Genomic DNA, 18,927 nt, shown 5'->3' on the forward strand with positions numbered 1-18,927 from the left:
ATGCTAATCATATAATCTATCTATATACATATATATGTGTATATGCATATGTATGTCGATAAGTGTTAACCCACCTGAGGCCAATGAGCTAAGCGAACCGGCTGTGCTGCCGCCGCCCTCATACGCATAATTGCGCAAATCATCGAAGGGCGGGGCATTTGGATCGCCATCGGCGCGCTTTTTATGCTCCTCAATGAACATGCCCACATTGGGCTCCTGGCCGGGCATCAGCGTCATCACGGGATCTATAATAAAATGTAGAAAAAATATATGTATTTAATAAAATTTTATTAAAATATAGCGAGAAATAATTTCGGAATAAACAAAATTAAAATTAGAATTTATATTTAATAAATTTTTAATCTCAACTTGTTCAGTGAAGCAAATTTTACAGTTTTTTAAGCAGCTGTAAATATAATTAGAATGCTGAGTTGGAAATCTATTAAATATTCTGTATCAGAGCATAAAGAAACATTTTTTACTGGCATAAAAGTAGTCAGAGTTCTTTTTTAATATAATATAATTCTCTATCTCTATTCAAATTCACTGAAAACTTTTAACAGTTATCTGTTATACGCACCAGAAACTTTAATTTGAGCGAATTTACACTTTCAATCAACTGAAAAGCTTGCGGCATTTTATGTTGATTTACGTTTTGAGCGTTTTTTTTTTTTTTTTTCAAAAGATTTCATTCAGGTCTTACCACTGGCGTTAATGGATATTAAAAATACTTACACATAATTGGCATTTTCATGGGCGCCAATTCGGGCGGCATGGGTCCGCCGATTGGTATCTGCAGTGGCGTTATATCAAAGGCGGTCATGTCATCCTCGCCGCCGCCCTCATCATCATAATTGATAATATTCTCGCGGACATCGTCGTCGGGTCCCGGATATTTGATATGCGCCTCGCGCCGTCGATTGTAGACCACAAATACGAGAACGAGTACTGTGTGAATAAGCAAAAATATTCTCATTAGACACGAAAATTATGCCAGCATTTTAGTACCTAGCTATATGAAATGCAACAACAATTTGTGCAGCTACGATTATATTAAAGGCAAATATAAATATTATTTGGGGCATGCAAAGTGAGTCGCTTGAATGCCAAACTGAACTTAAGCAATTTTGCGGAAAAATATTTGAAATAAAATTTGCGATCCTTGCGCGCTTTACAATTGCAAAAAAGGCTCTTAATTAAATTCTTGGAATAAAAATAAAAAATGGAAAATAAATAGAAAGGCAAGTAATGGCAAAAAATGTGCAATAAGCAATATATATACATATTTATGTTTATGCATGTATATATAGATATTCTTATATATATGCGGCCTTTTAAAAAAAATAAATAAAAGAAAATGGTAAAGAAGAAAAAACGGATATAAAAGTGTATAATAATATGCTGAATGCCAAAGTGCGTATACCCTAGAAGAAAGCGGGCCGATGTAGGGTATACGTAATTTAGATAGAGTAAGAATTGTTTTGTTAGTTAATAGTTGAAGTTATATGAGATTTGTTCAGAAATCAAATGAAGATGTGAAACACTTTTTCAATATGACTATAAGACCTTACTATAAAGACTAGATCTGTATATTTTAAGAGCTGTTTGAAATATATACCTGAAGACAGTGATATATTATCTAGATTGATGGGTGTGAGAAATTGGAGATCCTAATTTATAACCTGTCCACTGTGCTACATAAATATAATGATTATGTGAAGCAGCCTTCTTAGATTTACTCTAAATATGTCATCAGTAACTAATATTAGTCCTTGCAATTTTGTTATGAAATTTAGATCTAAGTCTGAACGAAGATATCTTGATTTTATTTACTAGTTGGGCTAAAACTTTCAATTCAATTTTGATATTTAATTTTGTAAGCTCGCTCAACTTGGTTTCAGTTTCGTTTCACGTGGCATGATCAAACTGTTATGCCTCTTAACATTAGCGCAGTAAAATGAGCAAACAAATATGGCGCACACTGTCCCAGATTTTGCTTTGCTCTCACTTCCGCTCTCGCTCGACTCCCCCCTCTATGCCTTCTGTCTTTCACTCGCTTTGTCTACAGTTGGCAGCTGTAACTGTAACTGCCACAGTGCCAGCCGAAAATTGCTAGCCAAAATGGCAAAATCGAGCTGCAGGCAAAGTCGACAGTCAGGCTGCAGGAGGCAGCAGGCAGCAGGCAGGAGGCAGCAGGAGGCAGTTGATATTGTCCTTGCTTTATTCGGACCAACTTGTTGTGTGCTTTTGGCATTCGTTTCATTTTGCTTAGCTCACATTGCTTTTGGCTGTTGTTTCGTTTCTTTTGCTGCTATTTTCTAATTTCGTGTGCGCGTTGCTTCAACATATTGCAGCATCTGTTGCACAGCGTAAAGTTTTTCGACTTATTGCGACTGAGCAGCCGTAGAAGTTTTGGCCCCCAAGTAATTTGCTGCGGGCTCTTGAATGTCAAAGAGAGACAGCGAGAAGGCGAGTGAGAGAGAGAGAGAGAGAGAGAGAGAGAGAGAAAGAGAGAGGCGGACAGACAACAAACAAAACAAAACTTTTGCCTAGCAGCTGGCATTGGCTGAAATGGACGTCGCGTAATTGCAATTATTGTGTTACTCAAATTCGCATTTCTCTTTAGCTTTCTCTCCACTCTACAGTTGACATTTTGCGAAAACTCTCCACACACACATATATGTACATACGTACATATATTCGCTTCGCGTGTTCAATAAACTTTAATTTATTTGCATCGGTCGGCCGCATGTAATTTACGGAAATGACTTTTGATGCTTGCCTCACGGCATCTGTCTCTGCCTCTGTCCCTGATTCGTATAAGGCTTTTTATTTTCCTTTTTTTCTGGGCGTGGCCCAATTGGTAAATGTATGGCTTAATTAATTTCCAGGCCTCGGCGATTTCATAAATATTTAAATGACATATGCATGCCGCCGTTTAAGCTGCCTACAAGAGCCATAAAATTCCAAAAATGGAAAATTAACATTTATATTCTGTCTTTAATGCGATTACACAAATTGAACATGAATCGAGGCAATAATGTAAGGGGATTAAATGCGATAGAGCGCGAATAATGCATAGTCAAATGAAGTTATATATACAGTAGAATCCGGTTATAACGACTCCGCTTAAAGCGTTTAACCGAGAATTCGATGTCTGCCTTGATCCCCATACAAACTTATATGAGAGAGCCTCCGCTACGTTTCCGCTTTTAACGACAATCTGCTTATCCCGGCTATTTTGATTTTTTTATTTTTTATTTTTTAGTCATTCACCGGCTATAAAAGACAGCGAAATAATGACAAATATATGTATGTGTTTATCAGTGATCAGTACCCTTGCTTAGGTGCGTAGCAGCGACACAAATGCTGCCAAGACAGAGACAGAGAGACAGAGACAGAGAGAGAGAGAGACAGAGAGAGAGAGAGAGGCAAACTGCAATACCAATTAAATAAATTTATACAATTCTTTTGTTTTAATTAAAAGATTAAATTGTTTTACGGTAAAACCTATTAAGAAAATGACCACGGTAAAAAGAAAAATAAAAAAAATAAATATTTGTTTTTGCTCGGTCGCTTGAGTGTCGTTATAACCGTATTCCACTGTATATAAATTTATGTCATTGTAAAAACAATAATAATTAAATAATAATTTTTAGAAATCACAGAAAAAAAAAGCTGAAAGCATAGTCAAAAGTTAAGATAGAATATTGATTATGTAATTTAAGCTAGACAATTTAGTAGGTATTCTAATTTAGTATTTATATACATACAATATAAGACGTAGGTTTCTGTTATTTGGGAAACAATAATGAAATATTAAGTATTGCAAATTAATTATATACATATATAGACAAAAGCTGAGATACAATATTTAGTGAGCATTGCAAGCTAAACAATTTAATATATATATTTAATTTAGTATAAATTATGATATTCTGGCCATGCATATTTCGTTGCCAACGTACTCACGTCGCAGACTCGCTTCCACTCAAATACTAAGCATATTTGCTTAAAGCTACTTAACCTTAAGCTCCGGCATATTGCCCGGCTTAGCCTTGGCATTCACATATATATATATAGAGAGAGAGAGAGAGAGGGCGAGATACTTACGTAGCAGCGTGCTGAGACAGAGTACCAGGGCAATAATGAAATCACGGGATGGTGTCAACACCCCCGAGGCCAATAATTCCAGTTCGCAGTGCATGCCGGTGAAGCCCAGAGGACAATGGCATTCATACTTCTTGGGCGGCTGATGATCGCGACAGCGGCCCCCGTTGCGGCAGGGGTACAGGAGGCATTCGTTTTCGTTGACGCAACTGCTGCCAGAGACTTTATAGCCCGCAGGGCAGCTAAACGTGACAACGACACGACCGCAATATATAATATAACGTAACGCGAACGTAACGTAACGTAACGTTCAAGTTGGGTGTAGAGTTGAGTGTGTTGGTTTACATTTACATATATAAGAGTATATATATGGAAAATAAACAGTGTTGGAAAACAAAAATAAAAAAAGAGATTATTCAAAATTTGTTGTACATCATGCAAGGCAATGTGTGATAGTTGTGCTCAAAGTGTTGTAAAGTTACCCACAGACATGATATTTTTTCTTTTTTTGTTTTTTTTTTTTTTTTTTTGTTACTCTTTGTTTTATGCATCGTAAAACTTATCCAACACTTTTTCGGTCGCAGTTATGAAAATGTAAATTTTCCGTTGAGCACACAAGTGTCAAAAAGTGTCTTAAAGAATGTTCGTTTGTTGTTGGTTTTTGTTACGTTTGCTGTTATTATTTTACGCTTTGGCGCATTTCCATTCACAATTTTCAGTTTTGTTTTTTGCTGCAAACTTTATGCATTTGCGTGTGTGCTGAGAGATTTCCTAAGTGCACTTTTGTCTCACACTTGTGTGTGTTTTTGTTTGTTTGTTTCTTGTTTTATGATTATTATTATGCACTTGTTGTTGATAGAATTGAATAAAGTTTTCGGCGTGTGTTGCGTTTGACATTTTGAATGCATTTGGCACTTGCTTAAGTTTTGTTTTGATTAGTTTAACCTCAACCTACAATTGACAGCTGCTGGCTTGGCTCTTGGAGTTCACCCTCAACTGTAACCTAGACACAGTTTGACATTCACTTTGCATTCGAAATTTGCAAGAGTGCTGAAAAGCTATTAACGCAAAGTTTTCAAAGCGATTATTATTGGGGAGATCCTAAAACACTTCTTTTTTTTTCAAATTGTCAAAAACTTTAGCTCTTGATTTTCATTTCATTTTCCACTTAGCTGCTTCTATTCTCAGCTGTGCGCGAAATGCAAACACAATGCCATCAAAAGTAGGGAAAAAAAATTTGTTTGTCTCCAAAATTTTGTCCCATGCATGAATCAGAACTGATAACAAAATGGAGAGAAAAAGAAGCAGCGGGAAAGTCAACAGACTTTGCGGCTGAATACTTTTCAAATGCAGACATAAGACACTTTTGATATATTGACGATTATTGGCAAATACCAGAGACTTCTTGACCAACGAGCCAACAAATCGCACAAAAGCGCCGCACAGCGGGCGTCGGCAGCGGCAAGAGTGGGTGGTGGGGGAGGTGAGGCAACCAAGCAGAGGCCAAAGCTAAAACTTTCACACTAAATCAGCGACAGCAGCAAAAGGCAAAAAAGTGTTGCATAGTTTTTTGCGCTGCGCCTTTTAGTGATTGCTCCCAAGTGCGTAGTTGAAGCTGATCAAAAGCTGGGCGTTTTGATATAGAGTATATACATACAGACAGACATGCACACACATATGTATATATATATAAAGTTTTCGGGCTTGTCCAGTTGTTGGGCTAAACTTTGCCATATTTTACGCCATTAAGTTTTACTTAGAGTTGGCATGAAACAATTTCTTGCGATACCCTGTAGATAAGGCAAATGCTTGAAATAGGGTGTGATAGTGACAAAGGCTAGCTTAAATTTGATATTTATTTTGCAATGTTTGTTTTCTTTTCAGAATTTACTGGAAATTCGCTTTAAATTTTTTCGAATTCCTAAATAAATATCTGAAAATATATATACGGTTATGATATATAGGATATATCATGTTCGATTATGATATATAAGATATATCATGTTCGATTATTATTCGCAGAGCTGTTTTGAGTTTACGTAGGTGAATAAACAAAACATAAAAATAATTTGTTTTTATCTAATTCTATAAATATTTGCATTTACTTTATATATGTTAAATTCAAAATAATTTATTTCTAATATAATTTCATTTTTAAATGATGATTATTCTATACCAGTCAGCATAGCAATCTCACTTTTGTACAGGGCATCTGTGTGTGTAAAATGCCCATTCAAACAGTTTTAGTTTTTTTAACCTCGTATTCCACTTCTTTGAACATTATTTACCTACAAAATGTTTGCTCTAAACTTGAACTGTATGCGTGAGTGTGCGTGTGTGTGGGTGTGTGTGTGTGTGTATTTATATGTGTGTTGAAGCGTACACTTGGCTACGCAGCGGAAAATGCTCTTAAGTTGTATTTAAAAAGAAGAAAATCTTACAGGCAGCAGCCGAAAAATTTGCTATAAGCAGTAGATGGAAGAAGAAGAAATAAATATATATGTATATGTATGTATGTGTGTGTGTATGTATATAAATGTATATGTGAAATGTCCGCAAATCCTTGCGCGACTTGCCAAATGAAACTGACTGTCGGTTCGAGCCGCAGGACTGCGAACTGAGAACGCAGATCTGGAAGCTGAGCTAAGGAGCAGAGGCAGCCGACGTCAGAGTAGGGCAGCTGAAGTCAGAAGTAAGCGCTCTTGACTCCCGGCTGACTGCTGTACTACATATTCGTCGGTTTGCTCAAGTGGATTTAGTGCATCGTGATTTTTCCAAATGCCAAAGCTAAAATCAGCCATTGCTCTTTCACTTGTCTGCGCCTGCTTTGTGTGTGTGCGAGTGTGTGTGTGTGTGTGTATCTTTGACTGCACATTTATTATCTTACCTGAAGGCATTTAAGCTCTTCAAGACACACTGTACTTGGTTTCTTTGAGTGCAGTTTACAAAGTATACGCAAGGTGAGATAGTGTGAGGTTGTGTGTGTGTCCATGTGTATATATATATGTGTGTGTGTGTGTGACAGCTAAAGTACGTGATATGTGTGGAAAAATTGCCAAGTCCTTCGGTGTTCAGTAAGTGCACTTAAAGACCTATCTTAATTATTTTTTCAAGAGCTCTTACAAAAAATATCTGAGCAGCGCAATTTATGTTATATTTCATAAGAAATCTGTTCAATTAAATTATAATTCTCCTGATGTATTGATATTGAGGGCTATTCAGTTGTATACTCAGTAATCCAATGTCATAAAGAGAAACTGTTCTGTGGCGCATCATTATGTTTAGTTGTTAGTTGGTTAATGTCTAGAAAATATAGATTTTTATATTTTAAAAAAATTTATAGATTGACTAATGGAATGTGGCTTTTGCGAAATTGCTGTCTGTTCGTCTGCACAAATTGAGTTGGTATTAGATAGTTGGAGTGTGAAAGGTAGAGCCTGAGTAGACATTAAAAATATATAAATGAATATCGCAAGTAGAGCGAAATTATTTTAAGAACTTGTACCAAAAAAAAAAAATGAAAAACTTGTATTATTAATTGATTGATTTAATTGCTATTGACTTCCTCGTTTCATACATATTTTATGTATATGTTTTAAAAATTTAGCTAGTTTATTATTATAGATCCCATTAATTTACCATAATTTATGTTTGTCTCTTGGGAACAAAACAATATAGAAATACCTAGATTTACCCAATTTACGGGTACTTTTAAAACTTGAATGCAAAATTTAAATCAATTATAATGTATAATCATATATATTGTCATGATTCAAGTACAAGTGTAGGAATATAAATTCGAAAAACTTTAAATATATTTTGATTTGTAAAAGAACTTATAGAAGTTATTAAGTTTCAAAAATATAGAATTCGATTTTTTTTTATTTTTATTTTTATTTTTATTTTTATTTATTTAATTATTATTATTATTATTATTATTATTATTATAATTATTATTATTATTTTTTTTTTTTTTGAATTTGTATTATTTGTTATTAAAAGACGCAACTACATTTATGTAAGTACATACCTTTTGAGTGGGCAATTTTCTTGAGATTCATTAAAGTATAATTTGCTATAAGAACTATATATTTATATATATGTATATATTTACACCGATTACGAACAAACAGTGAGACAGAAAGACAACTATGAATTGAACATTTGTGTGGAAACAGTTAACAAAAATTTGTGCCATAAACAAAATGTTGAACGTTAACAGCGATTGATGTTGATGGAATGCAGATGAATGTGAAATGACAGAACTAAAGATACATACAATATATACATACATACGTGTATGGTGTATGTATGTATATATATATTGCTTTTTGCTATAGATAGATGCAGTATTTATTTTTTTTATTTTTGGGAGCACAAGTAAATACAAAAGTCACACGGCTGATAAAGATCCGAGTCGAATTTACTTTTTTGTAAGCAAATCAAATAAATTTAATATTCAGTGAGCCGTATTTTTTCTGTTTTGTTGGTTTTGGTTTTTGTTTTATGAATGAATTGATGCATGTGTAGCGGAATGATTGGATTTTGTGCATTTGACATATGTATATGGGGCATGATATCGAATATGATGTATGTGAACCAAATGAGTTTTCAATTGAGGCAACATATTTCAAGTGGGCGGGGCAAATGAAAAGCCAGTATATGATTTAATTGGGAATGTATGTATGTATATGCTAGACGATATATGATATATGATATATGATATTTGATATGAATGAATGAATTTGCACAGCTAATAATTGGAAAAGAAGTTAACTAAACTAAAGGCAGGCGCTAAAGCACTAATTGCTAACTCAATAGTATAGTATAGTATAGTAATAAATATATGAGCTTGTTGTTGTTGTTGTTGCATTTGTAGCTAGATATTTATATAGATTAGGTAACGGTTGAATTGGCTCACTCAGTATGATCAGCAGGCAAACGAGTATGGCCGCCAGGGCGCCCATGCTCAGCTTGAGGGTCTGACCCTCCTGAACCAGCTCACAGCTCTCGCCCCAGAAGCCATCGGGGCAGATGCAGCGATAGCGCAGACGCGGCTCTAGATTGATGCACGTGGCACCGTTCATACAGGGCATATCGAGGCATTCGTTGCGATCCATGCAGCCCTTTGAGTCGGGCGACATGATGCGTCCCTCGCCGCAACTAAATTAACATTAGCAATCGCATTCGATAGTCGAAAGTGTATTGTAAGTTAACATGGGCTTTACATATATATATATAAATAGGTCTGTATGTATTTTGGGGGCAACGAAATGTGTTTAGTTGATGGCAACAGAAAATACAAATTGGCTTAAAAACGGGTCTAGCGAACCAAAAAGAAAGGCGAAGCCCAGTCTGAAGGCCAATAAGAAAATGCATATATAACTCAAGAGTAAAACTTAAACTCAGTTGGCTAATAGGGAAATTGATATATATGTTAGGTTTATTTTTTAGTTTTAGTTAAGTTTACGTCTTCTCTATAAGCTGCGCTTAACCGTTAGTCCATTTGCGCATAAACGTTGCGATAAATCGATAATTAATCAAAGCGTAAATATGTAATCAAGTTCAAGTGTTTATTTGTGTAATTAATTGTAATTGCTGCTCGCTTGCTTAGCCGTTAACTGCTAACTGTTTCGCAAACTAGCCCGCTGCAGCCATTTAACGTGTTTGCTCTGGGCCAGCAAATTTTTCAGCCAACAGCGAAAGCGGAAGTTAACTAAGCAACGTCACGCTTCGACAGTGTTGCCAAATGCCACAGAAATGTATATATAAACGCTTGCTATGCTATGCTGTAGTGTTTGTGTGTGAGTGTGTGTGTTCGTGTAGCTGGTGCCTGGTGGAAAAAAATATATAGCGTGAATATGTACAGTTGCGTTCAGGTGATTGAGACAAGACCATATCGATTTGTGCCTGCCCTAAACCTAATCCGATTGATTTGTCACGCAACGTTAACAGCCGCCCGCTAACTCCGTTTCATTTTTTGCATCTGTGTGTGTGCTGTTGTGTGGGTGCGTTAGTGCCCTGTAGCAGACGGAGGCGACCTGATCAACAGGCTGGCAACGCCAATTGATTGACGTTCACTAAGCTGCCGTTGACTTGGCACAAATTCGACTTTTCTCTTCACTTTTTTTTTTTTTTTTTGCTGTGTTATATTTTTGGCATAGCCTTTAATTGATTAATCCTATCAAGTGTTGGCCGCCAATTGTCGTGCAACGAATTTTGGTATTTTTTGGGGCTTTTCATTTGTGGTCTCTGTCTATTCTTGTGGGTTAAATATTAAGTATTTCTTTCAAGTAATTTTATTTTTCAGTCCTTTTTCGTGAACACAGTTTGAATTGTGGCTTTGATTTTGATTTATTTAATGAACCTATAGAATTACAATATATTTTTTTTTTTATGTTTTTTATTATTTTTTTTTGTATTTTTTTTTTTTATTTATTTATTTTTTTTTTTTTTGGCATTTGTATTTGTGAAAGTTTTTTTAAAAAAGAAATATTCCTTTTAAGCCGCATTTCCTAACAAATGCAGCATCTTTCAACTGTATGGTATTTTTGTATGACTGGGATTTTTTTGTATTTTTACGTGTATTATTAAATATAAATAAAATTTCATTGGGTTATTTTTGTTTTTTAGTCATTTTTCTTGTACGCAGTCCAAGTCAAGGTTTTCATTACGAGTAACAAAAAAGAGAGCAATGTGTGAATGTGTGTGTGTGTGTGTGGAAATTTAAACAGCTTTGATATTGAAACTAAATAAACTTACGTGCACTCATAGACATTCCAAAGATCCACACACTCGAAGGGATCGGGGCAAATGACATTCGAGCAGGGCTTGTTCGAGGGGCAGCCCTTCTCCAGGTTGCGTGCCATGGTGGCCTGACCCCACTGCGTGCCGTTCATGGCCGGCGGCAGGGGCAGATGTTTGCCCTCGAGACTGCAGGGGGGGAAGGAAAAGAAATTGGTTATAAACTATGCAAATTCTATAAAGGGTAATCCCAAGGGGTTCAGCTAGGTTAATTACTATCCCATTATTAGATAAGAAATGCCCATGAATTGTATATTTCGTATTAAGCGTATATTAAGTATACGCACCGTATATCATCGAGGCAGCTCTTCTGGTAATCCGCATACACCTCAAATGTGCGCACGCCCGTGTACTCGGCCTTGCCGCCCGCATAGACGCCCTCCTGCTTGTCGACCAGCAGCCACTGGTGGCCCACAAACTCGAACGTCTCGTTGTAGCGCCTGCCCTCGCCGCCGTCCAGCTCCAAGGTGGCCGCGGAGCCGTAGCGATTGATGCGCACCACATGCCACTGGCCATCGTTGACGGCCACCGAGTTGAGCCACAGATCCTTCTCCTCGGTGCGCAGCGAGTTCAGATTGTAGCGGAAGTGCAAGCGCGCATCCTTGATCTCCAGTATGCCGTACTCGCGATTGTGCTGATCGCTCACCCGGAACAGTTCGCCGTGCTCCTCGCGCGTCCGGAAACGCAGCTGCACTTGGGTGCTGAAGCGATCCGGCTCAAAGCTGAGCGCATATTTCACGTAGCTCTGCGCCTTGAAGGTCGTCGGCACCGTGGGTATATTGCACGCGGGTCCCGTCCAGCCGGGCCGGCAATGACAGCGCGCCTCGGACAGGGAGCCCACGCAGTTGCCGTGCTCCCAGCAGCGAGCCGTTGCCTCCGTTTGGGCGCACACCTCCTCCGTCTGTGGGCAGCCGGCAACGCTGTTGCGCGAGAGTCCCGGATGGGCCAGATCGTAGAGCTTCGAGTTGTGCACGAGATTCCTGATGCAGCCATCGAAGCCCTTCGCCGTGGGCATGTAGTGCCAGAAGTACAGCGACTGCTCGAACTGCTCTCTGTAGAGGCCGCCCACCTGCAGCGGGGCGTTCACATTCAGATACTCATTGAAGGGCGGTATCTGGCCGCGTGCCTGGCAGGAGGTGTCATCGAATTCGGGTGGCGTGCCGTCCTCCATTTCGCTGATCTCGGCCGACTTGCAAAAGTCAACCACCATGCGCACATCCTCCGTATCCCAGAAGAGATCGATGCGATGCCACTCGCCGTCGTCCAGCGTCTTCTTCGTCTTCACGCGCAGCTCCAGGGTGCCAGAGCCGAAGTCGATGAGCAGCCGTGGATAGCCACGCTCCAGCTCGAGGGCTATGAAGTCAGAGATCAGCATCTCATCCCGCTCCGGCGGCACAATGGGTCCATTGTAGATGATCAGGCCGTCGGGCTTGCGGGTTATGAACTCCAGACTCAAGTGCGACTGGTCGCACATCTCGAGCGGCGGATACCAGGCCCAGCCGTTGCCGCGGAAGCTTCGCGTCGTCTGCTGGCAGCGCGGCCCCGTATAGCCCACCGGGCAGGAGCAGTGCGGCCCGAAGCGCGTGTCCACACAGCGTCCGCCGTTGTGGCAGGGCGTGCTGCGGCACGATTCCGGTTTGCTGAAGTTGCGCGCTCCGCAGGTGCAATCGGCCAGCGTGTCCACGCGCACGCCCACCAGCGCCGTTTTGTTCGCATTCACCATGTAGGGCAGGGGGCTGATCTCCAGCGAGTTGGTGCAGCTGCCCTCGCACATCTGGTTCTCGTAGAGGCACTCGTCGATGCCCACCATGGTGATGTTGATGCCCACATCCTTCTCGATCTCCTCGCGATGCATCAGCACAATGCCGTTCAGCCGCACGGGCTTGTAGTAGGGCGAGCCGTGGGCAGAGAAGCGGACATCGGTTAGCGGTGGATTGCGACGCTTCAGCTGCACACTGAATATGTCGACATTCTCCCGCTCCGTATTCAGGAGATCCGCCAGCTTGTCCCTGAACCTGTCCAGCTTCGAGCGACTCAGGCTCTGGGTGCGATAGTTCCAGACACGTATGAAGTCCTCGTCAGAGATGCCCGACAAGCGTACCGAGCCCGAGTTGATCACCGCCTCGTGTGGGATCTCGCGCACCATCACGGTCACATTGGCTGGCACATCGGTCTGGGTGTGCTTGCGATCGTAGACCTTGAAGCGCAGATGGTAGCGGCCCTCGCGGGTGCCGGCGCGCATGGTGACCATGCCGGAGTCTTCGTCCAGCTTGAAGCGTGGATGCTCCTGTGCCTCCCAGTAGAACTTCTTGTCGGGCAGATCCCAATCATCCAGGTCGTAAACGTAGACACGGCCAATGGGCGTATCGGGCGATTGGCCCTGATAGTTGTACACGAATATGTCCTTCGAGCCTGGCTGCATCTTGTTGTCGTTCACATCGCCAATGATCACGGTCAGCGTGCTGGTGCCTGTCATGGCGGGCGAGCCATGGTCCTTGATCACAATGGGTATCATGTACTCCTTCTGCTGCTCGCGATCGAACGAACGCAGCGAGGATATAACAGCCATGCCGTCGCCGTTGGCGCCCTCTGTGAACGGGTAGAGAATAGAGGGAAATTTTACAATTAATTGAACTCCTTTCATGCCAAAGCAGGATTTAGACTATTAATGAAAAAATCTTTAAGAATCCATAAAATGGAAATATGAATTTCTCTATACTTAGAATATAAAAATAAAAACAAATATTTTTAAATATATTCTTGAGTCGGAAAACATTTGCAGCTAACTGAGACATATATTTTAAAGTATTTTTATTTATTTATTTATTTATTTTTATAAAAGTATTATCTAGTTCACTTCTGTTTCTGTTTTTCTGTGTAGACCTCTAATGAAAAATATCTATAAAATTGATACACAAATTGCTTCATACCAAGAGTATTGTTATAATAATACAAATCTGTTGTAATATATTCTTGAGTCGGGAAAATGTTTCTACTAAGGGATATATACATATGTTTATTAATATTACTTTATTTATTTTATTTTATTTTATTTTTTTTTTTAATTATTATTATTATTTTTAGTTTTATTTATATATAATTCTTTAGTTTACTTGGCTAAGAATTCTAATATCGTTTTTCTGCTTATGTATTCAAGACTTTAATGGCTCATTCAAGTCAACTTTATTTGACATATTTTCAATCTCTATGAAAATCGAAAATATTTTTTATTATTTATGAAAAGCATACTTATTCTGAGAATTTTCACAAAGTTGCTAAAAGAAATTTCATTTCAGCATTTACTACATTTAATGGTAATTATAAAGCACATTTGCTTTATTAGCTTCAGCTGAACTCTTTGAATGTCGCGCGCTCAAGCCATTGGATAATAAGAGCAATCCCTTATGGTAAACTTAGTTTTTGTGTTAAGCTTTTAAAAGCATTTTCTAGTTAATTGTGTCAGGGCAGCGGCAGTTGGTTGTGCGGGTGGGGGAGGAGGGTGAATAGCAAACAGGCTGAACCTCAAAAAGTGAGCACCTTTATTAGTAGTGCTCACGTTTTTCGTTTGATTGCCATGGTAGTAGCTATAGGAAGGTATCCCTTATCCCATTTGTTGTAATTACGCCTGGGGGGGCCAACAAGTGTTAAGTCTCAGGCTATCCCCCTCCCACTCTCTCCATCTATCTCTCTCTTCCTCTCTGTCTCTTTATCTGTGCACATATGGCAAGTCGCATACGACAAATGTCATTGCTAATCCGACTTACCGCTAGCCACGCCCACATGCCACAGCACACGCCCTTCTCCAGCACAGTCTGCAATTTGGTGTGGCAAGCTCGCTCAGTGCCTCCAATGGGGCCAACGCACATTTCAAATGTATTTTTAAAGACACTCCATGGTGTGTTTTTAGGCAAATTGTATGCAAATACGTTGAAGTCGGCAAGACCAACACACACACACACGCACACATTCGCACATTGCTACTACTACCACTACACACACACAAAGTCAGGCCAGGAGCGTCGAAAGTTTTTGACTCCCCGTTGGCGCATCAAAATTGGATTGCCACCCACACTACATACACAGAGACAGAGAGAGAGAGAGAGAGAGAGAGAGAGAGAGAGAGAGAGAGAGAGAGAGAGAGAGAGGGAGAGGGAGAGAATGAGAATGAGAGACTTTGTCTCAGTGGGCGCTCAACTTGCTGTTGACTTACCCATCCACAGAGCCTGAGCCAGAGCCAGAGACCATTCTGGCTGGAGACGACCAATTTTTCGTGGCTAATTTAATTGAAAACTTGAACATTTGATATTTTATTTTTGGACTGGACAGGTAGCTGTGTGTGTGTGTGTGTGTGTGTGTGCTGGTGTATGTGTATCTTTAGCTTATTTCATTTATATTTTGCATGTTGTGTGTGGCTGCTGTGGTTTACTATTTCGTTCCCGCTTTATGGCCGAGTGCTACGTTTATATGTAGATATCGTATATTGTATACGGGGTAATTGCATTTTTATGCTTTGCCATTGTGACAGCGAATTCACATTGGCGTTCGCATTCACATTCACATTCCCGTTTACATTCCTATTCCTATTCACATTCGCTTTCGAATTCGAATTTCTAAATTCGACATATCCATTCTAACGGCAATTTTATTATACGCTGACTGCATAGTTTGTACGGATGGCAATAACAACGGCAACAACAACAACAATTGCTGCCGGAAATGTTGCACTTTTGCATTGTTTAAACTTTGACCCAAATATTTGGCTAACTTTTATTTATTTCGCATTTTTTTTGCACTCTGAACTTGGGGTTAAAAGTCAGCTATCTACCTCTCTCTCTCTCTCGCTCTCCCTTTTCTAGTCCACATTGCGTATACGTTATATTTTGCTGCGTAACTTTTGCAAATTGTTTAACAAAATATGGAAATACTTTTCATATTTGTAATTTGGCTAAAATTTAAGAGAGAGAAACCTCAATTTTTTTTTTTTTTTTCAATGCTGCAAATTGAGTTATTTGGCTTATCTGAATACTAAATAGGCATGCATGAGTGTTCTTTGCCATGAATATCTTCATTTGGATAAGATTAGTATAACAGTTTTGTGAAGTGAATTGATATTTCTGTTTCTTGTATAGTTCGTATAACACTTTGCTTAGTGTCTCATTGTTTTGATGAATATAACACTTTTATGTTGTAGTATAATTATTTGATTATTATAACAATTCTTGTATAGTTCGTATAACACTTTGCTTAGTGTCTCATTGCTTTGAAGAGTATAACACTTTTATGTTGTAGTATAATTATTTGATTATTATAACAATTCTTGTCAAGTATAAAAGTCGTTTGCTATATCAGTATAACAGTGAAATATTGCAAAGTATGCAAGTTGCTTATCATTTTAGTCTGCGCTCTGATCTACACGCTTTATATTCTAGTTATCTACTATAACAATCCGAAACCCAATTTGAATATAATTAAAAACTGTGCTACTCACTTTGATCCTGTTCAACCTTGAAGGAGGCGCGTATAATATCATCTGCACTGGGATCCAAACGGAACTGGAATGGTGGTCCGTTGCTCTTCGAGCGATCGTCGTCGTCGGTGGCCAGAATTTCGACCACTTTGCGTGGCGGGACATGCTCCGGCAGCACCGGTCGATAGTCCTTGAGGAATTTGGGCGCATTGTCGTTGATGTCCTGCACAATGACCGTTAGCGTGGCCGTAGCCGTCTTCGGTGGCGAGCCATCGTCAATGGCCAAGATCTTGACCTGATGCCGGGGCACCACCTCACGGTCGAGCGAGCGTTGTATGGTGACCGAACCATTCTGATTGATGGCAAACTGTCGCTGGCGATCGGAGGAGCGGTCTATGGAGTAGGAGACCTTGCTCTTGCCGCCCTGATCCGGATCGGTGGCCTTGAACTTCTCCAGCTCGGTGCCCACCTTGGTGTCCTCGAACACGGACACCTCCACATTGGCGCGCTCAAAGTGCGGCTTGTTATCGTTGATGTCGCGCAGTTTGACCACGACCCACGAGTAGGCCACGTGATATTTATCGTTATCGTTGTCCTCGCCCTTGTCGTTCACCTGTATGCGGAAGCGGAAGCCGTTGCTCTGCAGCTGATCCTCGTAATCGAGCGGCTGCACAATTTTCAGTGAGCCGGTGCCGTCGTTGTTCCGCACCATGGTAAACTTATCGGCGCCATAGCCGCTGTTATCGATAACTTTGTATTGGAACTTGTTCGTCTCGTCCTCGTCGTGCACTGTGACTGTCAGGATGGGCATTTCGGGCAGCGCGGTGCCGTCGGTCTCGTCCACCTCCGTGAACCATTCGTCCTTGGTGAACTGCGGCGGCATGTCGTTAATATCCTTGACACGTATAGACGCCGTGCCCGTGCCCTTTAACCCCCCGCCATCCATGGCAACGACTTGTATCGAATAGTCCGGCGTACGCTCACGATCCAGGCAGCACACGGCCGTCTTGATCACACCCGTATCCGGCTCTATCTCAAAGATGGGCGATCCGGTCTCCTCCTCAATCACGTTCTTCTCTATCGAATAGACCAGACGTGCATTCGAGCCCTCGTTCGGGTCATCGTAGTCCACCGCAGTCATTGTCATCACCACCATGCCGGCGGTTCCGTTCTCCGTTACATTGCCAAAGTAAACGCCTTGCGGGAAGATGGGCGCATTGTCGTTGATGTCCTTCAGATTCACCTGCACGTCCGCATAGCCCACGAGTCCCTCGCCGCCTTCGTCCTGGGCAAAGACTGTGAAACGCCATTGCGGCCGTCCATTCGGTTGATCTCGATCCAAAGGCTGCAGAAAGGGAATCGGATTACAGATGCAGATAAATGCTGTGTGCAAATATTGAATAGAAAATGGAGTTACACGTGCAACGTGTGCTCTTCACCTGTCCTGGTTATTGTATAATTTTAAGCTGTCATAACCGCAAAACCGATTAACATCAGTGGAAAAAAAAAATTTGTTTGAGCAAATACCCAAATACACTTGGAGAAAAATTCGTATTTCTAAGTGTAAGCAATCTTGATATGACATTCAGATTTTTGAAAGAAATAATTTCTTGCAAATAAAATCACTACGATTAGGCTTTACAAGAATACTTTTCTTAGAATTAAATTGAAAATAAAATTAAATTCATAGAGTAAATTCTTTAATTAAATTCCCAAGTAGAACTTTTCTAATAATAATTTCTTCAACTATATATGTATATAATGTCTACATTTTCTCAGAATAAACTTCTTCCTTCTCCAAGAATAAACTTCTATGAATAAGGGTTTTGAAGAAATATTCTATGTAAATATTTTTCCACAAATAAATTTGATTTAAAAATTGTATTTTAATCAAAAATAAAAAATAAAAAAAAAATGATTTATAAATAAAAATAATCTTGAAATATTAAATATTTTATATATTTATATTATAACGGCTAAAATTTCTCTCCTAAAGAAATGCCTAGATTTGGGCCTTGATATTTTCTGACTGTTATACAGAATATCGCGGCAATTACTTATCTTTATACTGTATAAAATCCCTAGCTTTTTCTCCAAGTATACGCCGAAAAACGGAACAAGTGCAACTTAACGAAACTCCACCAGAAACGCGCCGCGTGTGTAAACCTGTGAAATTATCCATTAACAATGGCAGCCCACAGCTCAGAGCTGAGCTGTGGGTCGTCTCTGTTTTCCCGGTGCTGATTTTGACTTTGATATGCATATGCAGAGAGCATGGCTGGGCTTGAGTGATGGGATGTGATGTGTATGTCCTGGCAGCCATTACGCAACGCAACCCCAACTGGGCATGGTGGGAGGGGGAAGGGGGCTAGGTTGGCTTTCACCTTTTTATAATAACACAAACGCGCAGAAAAAAAAAAAAACCCGATTTTAATCAGCACTTTTGTATCTCTCTTGGCTCACGCTGTTATGCAGTAAGCCAGACCCTGGATACCGACCCACATCCCGAAAACTGCCCGCCCGCCCCACCTGTGCGCCGGCTAGAT

General features: G+C 40.0%; 1 protein-coding gene across 11 annotated transcripts in view; it reads right to left on the bottom strand.

Annotated features, from left to right (window-relative positions):
- The window catches only part of CadN (neural cadherin), a 199,378-nt gene that overhangs the window by 3,155 nt on the left and 177,296 nt on the right, over window positions 1–18,927 (bottom strand). For 7 of the 11 annotated variants that reach the window (XM_089465428.1, XM_089465427.1, XM_089465425.1 and 4 more), the window contains 6 exons: window positions 16,403–17,726; window positions 11,202–13,503; window positions 10,873–11,043; window positions 9,032–9,273; window positions 736–948; window positions 75–245 (listed from right to left, as the gene is read on the bottom strand). In XM_089465428.1, the coding sequence (XP_089321554.1) occupies window positions 75–245; window positions 736–948; window positions 9,032–9,273; window positions 10,873–11,043; window positions 11,202–13,503; window positions 16,403–17,726 (4,423 nt within the window). Of the gene's footprint in view, window positions 1–74; window positions 246–735; window positions 949–4,113; window positions 4,353–9,031; window positions 9,274–10,872; window positions 11,044–11,201; window positions 13,504–16,402; window positions 17,727–18,927 lie in introns of all 11 variants that reach the window. The other 4 variants (XM_089465433.1, XM_089465434.1, XM_089465430.1 and 1 more) reach the window with 1 other exon arrangement.

The sequence above is a fragment of the Drosophila arizonae genome, chromosome 3 (assembly GCF_054131065.1).
Source record: "Drosophila arizonae isolate 15081-1271.41 chromosome 3, UAZ_ARI_1.0, whole genome shotgun sequence".
In the NCBI taxonomy this organism is placed as follows: Eukaryota; Metazoa; Arthropoda; class Insecta; order Diptera; family Drosophilidae; genus Drosophila; species Drosophila arizonae.